Below are 12,332 nucleotides of genomic sequence, written 5' to 3'. Positions count from 1 at the left end.
TTGGGAAAACGTCATTATTTTGGTTTGTCCTTTCAGAGAAGAAATGTTCTATATCTACAGCAATGAACTGAGCACCATTATTTGGGCTATAACCGTTGAGCAACAAGGCTGCCCTCGTGGCAGAAAAGGACAAGCAGACAGACATATCAGCTGAGGTGCAGCCAGAATGCTGAATCAAACTCAAAGGCAGAGGGATCCATTTGCAGCTTCAATCATTTTTCCCCACTGGTATTGTGCAGGTCTGTGCAGGCTGGTGGAAGTATGAGATCCAGCTAACCTGACATTTTTTAGACATGAGTTATTTGAACTATATTAAAAATTCCATTTCAGAACTAATCTGTAAAACTAGTTTTCTGGGTTGGGGGGGAAATAGGCACCATACAGAGACATAAGCCAATAGCCAGCACAAAATCTGTTTTGTGTTAATACGTGAGGGTTCTGGTCTATTAAACTGTCCATTTCAGTTCAAGACAGAAACTGGAGAAGCAAGAGCAAATAGTGAGACAATATTGATCAAGAGGAGGAGAATGTTGTCACAGGAATGCTTACTACAAATGCAACCACCTCTCTTTCGGGACAAAACAGAGTTTTGAAGATGAAATGAGATAGTCACATAGCTCTCTCTGAAAAGCTTCTGCGCACTGGGGTGACCATACCAGGAAAGCTCCTCCCTGAATGTGTCATGAAGAGCTGAAGAAGCAGATGTGAAAGTCAAGAGTTAGTGAGGTACAGGAGTAGACATGCAGAGAGATGACAGACCTTAGGAATAAGACAAAGTAGTAATTGATGGTAGAAAGGTGGAAGTTAGAGGCTCCCACAGCAAGGCAAATACAGATAGAGAAATTAGCTCAGAAAGGGATCTCTGGGAGAAGACTCATTCGAATGGGTAAATGGATCAAGATTACATAGGAAAAAGAAACATATTATGTAAGAAAAAGAAACTTATTCCTAAAGGCTCTTTTCAAGAGGGAGGAGAGTGACAAAGGGTGAAATTTCCTCCTTCATATTATACTAAGGTCTAGACAAATGCTTAATTCATAATCCAGCTAATTATAATGACAAACAAACAGTAAATTGTCTCATCTCTAAACCAAGGGCAGCTTTCACTATCACCTGTGACTGATTAAAATGGTATGAATGAGGACCAAAGACAAGCAAATGTGTAAAATGTACAAGCTGAAAACAAATAGAGTCCCATGTTTCTAGTACTTTTCTAGTATTTGTAACTGCACTATTAAAAAAAAAAAAAAAAAAAAAAAAAAAAAGCACAACCAACCGTGAGATAAATTATATTTTCAAGTTGACAGCATCCCTTTAATTTACCAGGTTGTTACTCTGCAGATTGATTTACTATTTACTAAAACCTGAAAGTATCTGTTCCAGACTATTGAAAAAAAAAAGAAAAAAAACTAAAGAGGCTGGATAGTTTCTCTTTCATATATCTTTACCTTACTGAGCAAAGATACATTCATCTGTCCAAGAAATCACTCCCAGAGTGACCTTTATGTGATCCAGAAGTCTTGGGGTGATACCATTCTTTATTCTAGGGAACTATTTAAGAAACATCTTAATAAAGAAGAATTGGTAGACTGCAGAAATACATAAAGGACTCTTAAACCTGTCTATAGAGACCTGTGTCCTTTGCACATGGAGGGCAGTGAATTCTCTTGCTTAGTTGCTCAGATTGAAGAATCAGAGTTAATAAACACGTGAGACAAATTGTTCTGAAATATTTTTAGAATTAATCTTAACTAGAGTACATTTGTCCCTGAATATCAATTTTACAGAACCCTTACAGCTTTATAGGACAAAGAAGTATACTTTAGGAGCTGATATACTTGTTTTTGCAGGTAGCTAAAATATAACTTCTCAGAATCTTATTACAAATGATGAATTATATCACACCCTATTCAGAGGAACTGCTAGCATGTGGAAGAAGTCTCTTGGAATGTTCAGATATTTTTTATGCTGGTAATTTTTTTAGACTAATCTGGTATTCCCCTGTTGAAACATATCAAGGTTTAGGAAAATTATTTCAGAAAAAAAAAAAAAAAAAAGTTAAAATTGCAAGAGCTTTTAGTCAAGTGTTATTTTCAAACTAGATCTGTCATTTTTGACCTTGATACACAGAAGTGGAATTTATACAATAGTCTGACCTCAAAGCTTATCATAATAGAGACTCAGTGCTTAATTAAAAGTTTGGCTCATTCTGTATGCTGGTTGATACTCAGGCACATTTTCATTGGGGAAAATTATTGTTTCTGGTTCCTCGCAGCTGTTCTGGCCTGCTCCCAATCCTTTGCAGATGTAATAACAAATCACAGATCAAAAAACTGCCCTGGAGGTTGTTTGATAGGCATATTATATAAATGTGGAAAAAAAATAAACCTAAATAAACCTGTTGTGGAGAATGTCACTTTTTCATCAATGCTGATCTGGTTTAACTTAATATCAAGATACCAGATCCATCCCACTAATGTCAGGATAAAACAATTATTAAACTAAAAAATCAGATCTCCCTGTCAAAAAGGATATATGAAACCAGTGAGTCCTCTAAACCCTCATGCAAGGCACACCAATGCAATCATCATGTTAAACAAAAATCATTAAATCATAAAATATCTTTGGTTAGAAGGGACCCACAGGGATCATTGAATCCAACTCCTGGCCCTACACAAGACAGCCTCAAGAGACACACCATGTTCCTTAGGGTGCTGTCCAAACTCTTCTTGAACTCTGTCAGGCTTGGTGCCTTGGAAGTGATCACTTTCCGTGGGGAGCCTGTTCCAGCACCCACCCCCCCCCTCTGAGTGAAGATGCTTTCCCTAATATGCAGCCTAAACCTCCTCCCACAAAACTTTAGGCCATTTGCTTGGGTCTTCTTGCTAGTGACCAGAGACAAGAGGTCAGTGCTGCTCCCTGTGAGGAAGTTTCAGACTGCAATAAGGTCTCTCCTCAGTCTCCACCAGGCTGAGCAGACCAAGTGCCCTCAGCTGCTCCTCATGTGGCTTCCCTTCAAGGCCCTTCACCAGCCTCATGTCCTCCTTCGGACACTCTCTAATAGCTTCACATCCTTCTTATCTTGTGGTGCCCAAAACTCCACTGGGGGTGAGGCCGCCCCAGCTCAGAGCACAGCAGGACAATCCCGTCCCTTGCCCGGCCGGCCGTGTTGTGCCTGATGCCCCCCAGGGCACACTTGGCTCTCCTGGCTGCCAGGGCACTGCTGATTCACATTCAGCTTCCAATCAACCAGGAACCCCACATCCCTTTCCCCCACACCGTGAAAAAGTGAGCAGAAACAAAGGAAAAGGCTTTTTATCATGAGCATGTCTGTCTACGCGAACACAAAATGCCAAAAGCAGAATGATATCTAGTTCTAAGCCTTGTCCAGTGGGACAGAAATTGTCTGTTTAGACTGACATGATGTGTATGTTACCCTGCTCTCAGCATCACAAGAGCATTTCTGTCCACAGGATGACACTGCTCTGCATAAATACAACTTGGTTTAAAACAGAAACATCATCCTGACCATACTAAAACACACTCAGAAGCAACTCTAAAAAAACATTTAACAGACGCTCTGGCACTCAAGTTATTGACAAGCTACAGAAAAAATAACAAATTTATAAATAGAGACCCAGCATGGACATCCAGTATGGGCAAGGCATTTAGCTGCAGTTAGTAATAAACCAGGTTTAATAATGCAGTGACTTTGCAGTTACCCATTTCTAAACGTTAGTCAGCCCAGGTGAGGAGAAAAAGCAAGCGTACAAAATAATCTCTGCAAGAAAACCTTAACAGTGCATAAAAAAATAAAATTACAAAGTTATTATATATTTAAAAAAAAACCCCAAACCCTAACAAATATGGAGCTAAGTTTCAGCATTATTGTTCAGTAATTATCTAGTTAGGGTTGTTACACATTCTCGAGTGCAAAAGGAACATGACTAGCAAAACACACACCAAGATGTCACTTATACTGTACCCCTTAAAAAGACTGCTGCTGCCTTGAAGGAGAACTTAGTGCCAAATAAAATTACTTTGGAATTGGCTCTGGCACAAAATCAACCCACAGACACAAATTGCATTTGATCAGATAAATGTATACTATAGTGCTAAATCTAGTGGAGAAACAGATGCATAAAACTCAATGTTTTGAACCCTTCTAATGAAACATTATGGTTGATCATACCTAATGACTCTTGCATATTAAGTATAATCACTTAAACAGAATCAAATGTGGCTCCTGGGAGTAAATCAAGCCATACAAATTAAGCTGTACCCAGCTAGAAACAAATAAAACAAACAAAATTCCAGAGAAGATACTGAATTTTTATAGGCACATATAGAAGGGGCTGCAGTTCCATGTTTTTTAGACAAGCTGTTAGTGTGAAACAGATTAATGGTTTGTTAATTGCTTCAGGCAGAAGATTTTTAAGTAAGGGTTTTACTGCTGGAACTTTTAACAAGCCAGCACTTAGAGGACAGAGAGGTAATTACAGTGTTTATAATAGCTGGGTACAAGGATAGCAGCCATTCCTGAAGCAAACAGATATAAGAGGATTCATTTTGCATGATGCAATTAAATATATTTGCAAAACAAGCCTCTAAACATAAGAAATGCATGGAACAACAGGAATTAAATGAAGAACTGGAATCTTTGGGGACCATGTCAAAGCAATGATCCCACACTGTGCTGAATAAAGATCGTGTGCATTAGAGATCAGGGTGTGATGACCAAACTTGCATAGCAGTTGCAAACTATTATCATTCAATATGGCAAAAGTAACTGCACCATATGCCCTATAAGTAAATAGTCCTTTCATGCAATGATACAGGAACACGCAGAACTTCAGTTGCCAGATCTATATGAAAGTGCAACAGCATAGTGTTCTTTTCCTTCACTTCAGCTTTCCACCTAGATAAAGGTCAAAACACTGCTGACCAGAAATAAGCAGCACTGAAGACCAAATTAAAGAATATAGAGGTTAAAGCCAGGCTAAATGTATGTCTTGTAATGAGTGCCTGGAGCTGAGCACAAGCCTGCAGCTTCAAGTAGTGTTTCTACTCTCATACTAAAGAGCAACTCCATTTTTGTTTTACGAGATAGATTCCTCCCTCTAGATGGTTTCTTTGTTCTCCATTATTGTATATGCTAAACATTTCAGGGTTTCAATTGTATCTATTCTCACAGTGCTTGAATGAGAGACATCCTTTAGCTAGTGACTGCTTATTGCAATGCAGAGAGTCCTGGGAGGGAAGAAAGCTTTTTCCAAGGCTAGTCACCATTTCCTAAGCTGAGGAGCTGGGCTCAGACCTGCACAGCTACTCTCAAGCTGCAGGCACCCACCAATACTGCTGCACAGACAGCAGAGATAGAGAATAACTTTCCCTGGATTTAACTGGAACTGAGAAGGGAGAGAGCACTTTTCGAAGCAGTGGAAGACCTGAATTTAAACCACTTCCAGCTCAATACCTATCTCAGATTTTCCAGAGGTGAAAAGAAATCAGTCTTCTTTCTCCAACAGGGACAATTTAAGAGCCATAATTTAAAGAAAACACTTTCAAGCAGTGAATGCTAGTCTTATAAACCTTGGCCCAAAGAAGTAATGAGGCTCTTTGGCAGAGGTGAAATTACAAACAAATCCTGTCTTCATGATTTCCAGCAGCAGATTGGGCACATCCCCAGTCATCTGCGGTGAACACCATGCTGAATGTCTATAAAATAAGGTGAGGCTCAATTTCCCAGCACTGAACATCTTCTGTGCTTCTAGTTCAAACAAATTCAGATTAGACTTGCAAAACAGGAAAAGTACCCAATAACAAGGCTTAGTTTTTTCTGACTCCTGAGCATCCGCTCCTGGCCCCCACTAGTAGCCAGGTACCTGGCTACATGGAGAGATAAACATTGCTTGGTTTAAGCCAATGCAGATGCTTTATTACTGCAACTTGCAATGACTCAGCTTAAAAGTGTTTGAGATCCTCAGAAGCTCTGGAGGCACGTTATCTTTGTAGCGTCATATCTACACAGCCGTGTTCTCTAGGTAGGTACCTGGCATTTGTTTGTTCCCAAAATGAGCTTGTCTGGACCATATCAATCAGTCCACTATCAAAGCACTATCAGCATCCACAAACTCCATGTTTCTGGCACACCTTCACAACCTGCTCAGATTCCCAGCTACACTTCCTCTCCTGTGTGTCACCCACCCTCCCACCGAAGGCAACATCCCGCATCCCCTAAATGCAATTTGAGAGGAATGAGCATACAGTTCCCTGGGACATAGTGGGCATTTGAAGTGAAGTTCTTAATATTTTCCGTTAAATCCTCCCCCTTCCAGATTTAAATATAAGTATAGGGAGGTGGAAAAAAGTGAAGAGAAAACAGGGAGAAGGGATCTGCATTTATGACTTTACAACAGTGGTGTTTGTGCACTTGCTGGGGGGGGATGGTTCAACCCTTGGCTATGCAAAAGAAGACAAAGCAGCCTAGACTTTAATACTCCTCAGAGCAGTAATAACTATAAACTCTGATTTATAAAGCCACGTGTCAGTACTCTGTCCCAATAAATATTTATTTATTCTGCACATATATGCAGAATATATGGGCAACATTCCAAAAAGAAAAAGCTAAATAATACCTGCCAGCACAATTCTTAGTGCACTGTTATGGGTGAGAAGAGAAGCACTATTAGCTCCTCTCTGGTCAAAAAGGGAGCTGCACACAGATTCCCACATCCTTGGAAAACATCCAAACCAAATAGCTTCTTCATAAGGAAGAATGTTTCAGCAGCACCTTTATGCACATTATGAGAGACATCCAGCTATGGTCCTATTTACAGGATAAAGATCATGATTCTGAACCTTAAGGAGGGAGGATAAGGCATCAACATCTTGACGAGGCAGATTTTAAAGGAACGACACCTTGTCCCCTATTTGGAATTCATTACTTGTTACTTTATAGGTGTATTCTGTGTTCTGTGGATTTTAATCCTGAACAACTGCTTCTGCCCATGCAATGCCCCACAGATATGGTGCTTAACTGATATCTCCATACGGTGAGATACCTCAGACACTGTAATTCCCAGTTCCCTTTCATGACTTGGTTCTTAAATTCTCTTCTCAAACTTCATATACAGTCCTTCAGGAAGTACACAGAACAGTAAGAAATTAAAACCTGCTGTTCTCAAATCCTGAGCTAGTATTTCCATTAATATATAAATCTTGCAAAGTAGTCTCCAGAATTTTTTTTATATACTTGGAGATATATAGAGAGATATATAGTGCCTGTGCTGTCAACACTAATTGCCTTTCACGGTGCCTCAAGGATTTTTGTTTTGGAAACTAAAATATTTCATACCTCTAAGTATAGCTCCTTTGAGAAGAGTCTAAGACAACTAAATATTTTCTATCCCAAAAGACAAGATTTTTTCATTACAACCTAGCATTTATTATTATAGAGGCATGTAAAGCATTGACCTCTGGGATCCCTGTCATGAGGAGGATGTGGAACTGTTTGAGCAGTCCAGAAGAAGCCAAGAAGGTGATCAGAGGGCTGGAGCACCTCTCTTATGAGAGAGTTTGGGTTGTGCAGCCTGGAGAAGAGAAGGTTCTAAAGAGACCTCACTGAGGACTTGCAGTACCTAAAGGGGGCTACAAGAAATTTGGAGAGGGACTATTTACAAGAAGATGTAGTGATAGGACAAGGAGCGATGGCCTTACATTGAGAGAGATTAAGTTTAGATTGAATATTACAAGGAAGTTTCTCACTATGATGGTCAGACACTGGAACCCAGAAAAGCTGTGGTTGTCTCATCCCTGAGAGTGTTCAAGGCCAATTTGGAGATGGTTTTGAGAAACCTGGTCTACTGGAACATATCCCTGCCCATGGCAGGGGGAGCTGGCACTAGAGGATCTTCAAGGTCCCTTCCAACCCATTCTGCAAGACTGCATGATTCTGTGACGTGTTTAAGTGCTTTTTGGAACAGGACTGAATAAAACATTATCCATGTCTACTGCTAATTGAACAAAATCTAATGGGTTCTAATTGCACTTAGAGAAACTCCAGTTTGTCATCAGGAAAGACCTTCCATCAGGGAGGAAATAAGTAACCTGCAGAAATAGTTGAGTCTCCACTGTGGGAGGTTTTATAGAACAGACGAGGCAAACATGACAAGAACAGTTGAAATGCAGTTGATCTGCCCCACAGCAAGAGAATGGACAACAGGGGTATTTTAGGTCCTCTTCAGAGTTATATTCTAGAGTTCTTACATCATAACAAACACGTTGGACTTTTTCATTTAGTGTACAATATGTCACATTCCTTGCTTTCTATCTGAATATATGAAACAGAAAAGGCCTTTGCAAATAGAACCTAATAAACATTTCTAGGGAATCTGAACATGCCCCAAAAACTGTTTCATTGATTCTGAAACTATCCACCACTTAAACAGATTTTGTCGAGTTGCATTTACAGGAGAGAAAGCAACATGGATAAACTCAGCCAAAAAAACACATTAATATAGGTCCTTCTTTCTTCCCTTTCACTAACACCCACCCACTTGAATTATTTTGGTCTATGATATTTACAGTTCTGCCAGATACATTGGCACATATATTTAGTCTCCATACAGGGTGAAATGCAATAGTAATGTGATGGTAAGTAATGCTGCATTTTTCATCTGCAAACATTGAAGTCACTGTTTATTCAGACGACCAACAAAGCTGTGAATGATGAAGCAAAAGCAACGATGTGATGTTTAAATGCACAGGCCATACCTAAATATTTATCAGGTTTATGGGGTCTAGGGAATCCTTCAGGATTAAAACCTAAACAACACAGAATTTAGCTAGAAGCATGCGAGTAAAAAAGAAAACAAAACAAAAAAAGGGAAAAAAACCTCCAACACACTAACTGTCACTAAAACCCCAACACTTTTTGTTAATTCCACTCTTTGTAGCCATGGGATGCTATGTGGAGGCATTCACACTAAGAATTTTGTATGCAACTGGTTCTGACACATACTGTGAGCTCTTATATTCCACTGACTATTCACTGGTTTTTACAAAGGCCATTCAAAATTAGTCTCTGAGTCTGGGAGACATCTCTCGTCTCGGACGTTCTCTGAGAATGATAGCAGATTATAGGATGGGTCATGACCCTTTCATGTCTATTTAAAGAGATGAAGACCCAGCCTCAGTGTGCAGTGAGATCTAGCAACAGTTTGTGAAAAACCACTATGATGATCACAGATGCAAGGTGGCAAATTTGTACATTATTGCAAACAACCTAACAACACCTTCTCTCTCATCTAAAAATTTACACTTTCAGAAAAGCAAGTACATAAATACAAAGGAGGGTTCACAGGACACCTCCTGGACAGTAAAAGCTGCTTTCCCTTTTATCAACAATTAAGATTGGAAAATAAATACAGAAAAAGGACCAATTTATATAGAAAAAATTATATACAGACAGCAAAGGACGATTTTGAGTGGAAGGCATGAAAGGAGGACGTCCTCTGGACTGACTGATTATCCTTGGGCTTAGAGTCCTGCATCCAGCTCTGGGGCCCTCAGCACAGCAGGGACATTGACCTGCTGGAGCACATCCAGAGGAGTTCACAAAGATCCTCAGAGGGATGAAGCACCTCACCTATGAGGAGAGCTAAGAGAATTGGGATTGTTCAGTGTGGAGTGACCTAATTGCAGCCTTCGGGTCCCTGAAAGGAGCCTACTAGAAAGTTGTAGACAGACTTTTGCCAAGGACAGGTAGTGATAAGACAAGGGAATATGGCTTTAAACTGAAAGATGGGAGGTTTAGATTAAATATAAGGAAGAAATTCTTTACTGTGAGGGTGCTGAGGCACTGGCACAGGTTGCCCAGAAAAGTTGTGGATGCTCCATCCCTGGAAGTGTTCAAGGTCAAGTCAAATGGGGCTCTGAGCAACCTGCTTTAGTGGAAGGTGTCCCTGCCCACAGGATTAGATGATCTTTAAGGTCCCTTCCAACAAAAGCCTATTCCATAAGTCTATGAAGCTATGAAAGAAGGGAGGTCTTTTCTTTCCAGATTTGGGACATGTAATTGAGCATGGAAAAGGAAGTACAAAATAATTTCCCATGAGGAATGGACCATGAATAAGAATTTATGTGATATATTAGATTATTTGTCATATGGTAATTTTTCATAGAAAGCAAAGGGCTATCTTGGATGTGTACAGCAGCTTGTACACCCAGCCTGCACTAATCAGTTCTGATTGGAACTGTTGATAGTATATTGCCATAAGGAGAAAACCAAAAGCCTACACTTCCAGTCTCTTTTGCCTGCATTGGACCTTTAAAATATGTATGAATTTTAAAAGGACTAAACATTTTGTTCTCCCACTACCCTGATGAAATTCATGGAGGGACAGCAAATTTGAAAATGGTAGTCTGGACTCTGACTGCCAACATCCTGCCTTGAAAAGATAATTCCGGTTTCTATGCTATAGTTTTCTCTTGCTTTCCTTTAAATCAGAACTTGTTTTTCATAAGATGAGGAAAGTTTGGTGTTGGTCCTGTATCTATTATCCTCAGTACAGAATTTAAAGTTCCAATTCCCCTGTACAGGACCAGCAGCACACCTCTGACACAGCAATGAGTTTAATGAAGATGGAGTCGAGGGTCAAATGCTTTGATGAGGCTGGAATAAAAAGAAAGTTTGTCCACTGTCTTCATCAGACGCTCCCAGAGATAACAGGAATACACTTCGACCATTTTAAAGCATAAAGATTTGAGCTTAAAAAATTAAAAAAAAAAAAAAGACAGATATTAGCTGTCTGAGCCTTCAAACTGTGACTCAAATGTTAAATCATTCATGGGATATATCCTACATTAGTGTTAAGACTCATTTGTTCTGATTTCACTCAAAACCAGAATGCTTGTTCTCATTAATTCTGCAAGCTTCTTTTGTTAATTAATTTTTACAATAAATTTCTTCATTTCTTCAGAGAGTTTTGTTCTATCCTCCTGCAATTCTGATTTATCTTTTTAAAGAATCACATCTAAAATGTCATGTAGAACTACAATTTTTGAGTTTTACATTTTTAAAAAGGAAGAAAGCTCGTAAAAATAGTCATGCCTATGGGAAAGTTCTTGCCAACAACTTTTAAAACTTGAAGTGCCTTACTTACCATGACAACGATGAAAATTTTTATACATTTCCTTCATCTTTGATTCTGGTCTGGAGATTTGCAGTTTGCATTCCATGCCCACCCTATTTATGTTTCACTGTTTAAGAACAGAGCAATGAATTGCTTGCTTCCGTGGGGCTTGTTTTCATCTTTGAAGTACAAATGTGGGTGGAGGCAAGTAGTTTAGATTGCTAATATAGTTATTAATAATCTGGAGGCTGGCAAAGGCAGATTAGAGCTGGGGGTGACAAAGAAAGGTTTGCAATGCTTCCACAGGCTACAGGAGAAAAGCAAAGATGTGCAACCCTCTTCTATATATCTGTTCCTCATACAGAGACTATTTTGGTTGATCTCTGTGAACCTGGACTGTGGAAAAGTTCAGCCCCATGTCAGCTGCAGAAACGTGAAAAGTCACAATAAATTTTTTAAGCAGGATGTAATCACTGGAGTATTAATAACCTCAGTGGTTATCAGTAAGTAGAGAAGATATATCCTCTTTTGGGGGTTGATCAGAGACACCAAGTATCAGATAAAGCACACCAAGGAAGAGAAAATGAAATTTTTCTACTTTCCCTTTGACATATTGCAATTCAAAGGATAAAGAAGCTTGCAACATAACCAAAGTCAGAGGGATAACCCTATATGTGTATATATATCCTTCATACCCTAATCTAATGCCTTAATTAACCCATCCTTTTAATCTTACACACCACTGCATGGCTTTTCTCAGGTTTGAGACATCACATTCATTACATATATTTTAATTCCTAATCTGTTAAATTACCTCCTGTTTTTTCTGCAGATTTTCATGGTCTGTAGCAGATGTTGTCTTCTCCCATTTCTCTGCAACTTGATTTGCTTCTTCTATTTTTTGCTCATAGCTTTTCTGAGAATTTAGCAGCGTCACTTCATAAAACTCTTGAATATCTGTTGGTAAAAAGGAAAAGTAAAAGACATTATTTGCCATATTGACTCCCTGGTGTTTTCCTTTGATACATGCTTACACATTATCATTGTAATGATAAGCACATACTACATTTTTAGTAGAAAGCACCAATACACAACTGGTTTTTTTTCTAAAATTTCTATGAGATTCTTGAGTCCTATTCTCATTTTAAAGAGGTCTTTAGAAAAAAATACAAAAATATAAAGAAATAACATTATAAG

General features: G+C 39.1%; 1 protein-coding gene across 3 annotated transcripts in view; it reads right to left on the bottom strand.

The window, feature by feature from the left end:
* Positions 1-12,332, bottom strand: part of DLG2 (discs large MAGUK scaffold protein 2) — a 986,088-nt gene that overhangs the window by 851,265 nt on the left and 122,491 nt on the right. For all 3 annotated transcript variants that reach the window (XM_066341286.1, XM_066341281.1, XM_066341282.1), the window contains exon 4: positions 11,950-12,092. In XM_066341286.1, the coding sequence (XP_066197383.1) occupies positions 11,950-12,092 (143 nt within the window). The remainder of the gene's footprint in view (positions 1-11,949; positions 12,093-12,332) is intronic.

The sequence above is a fragment of the Sylvia atricapilla genome, chromosome 2 (genome assembly GCF_009819655.1).
Source record: "Sylvia atricapilla isolate bSylAtr1 chromosome 2, bSylAtr1.pri, whole genome shotgun sequence".
In the NCBI taxonomy this organism is placed as follows: Eukaryota; Metazoa; Chordata; class Aves; order Passeriformes; family Sylviidae; genus Sylvia; species Sylvia atricapilla.
Note: the sequence above shows the minus strand (reverse complement) of the source record. Positions and strands in the feature narration are given on the sequence as shown.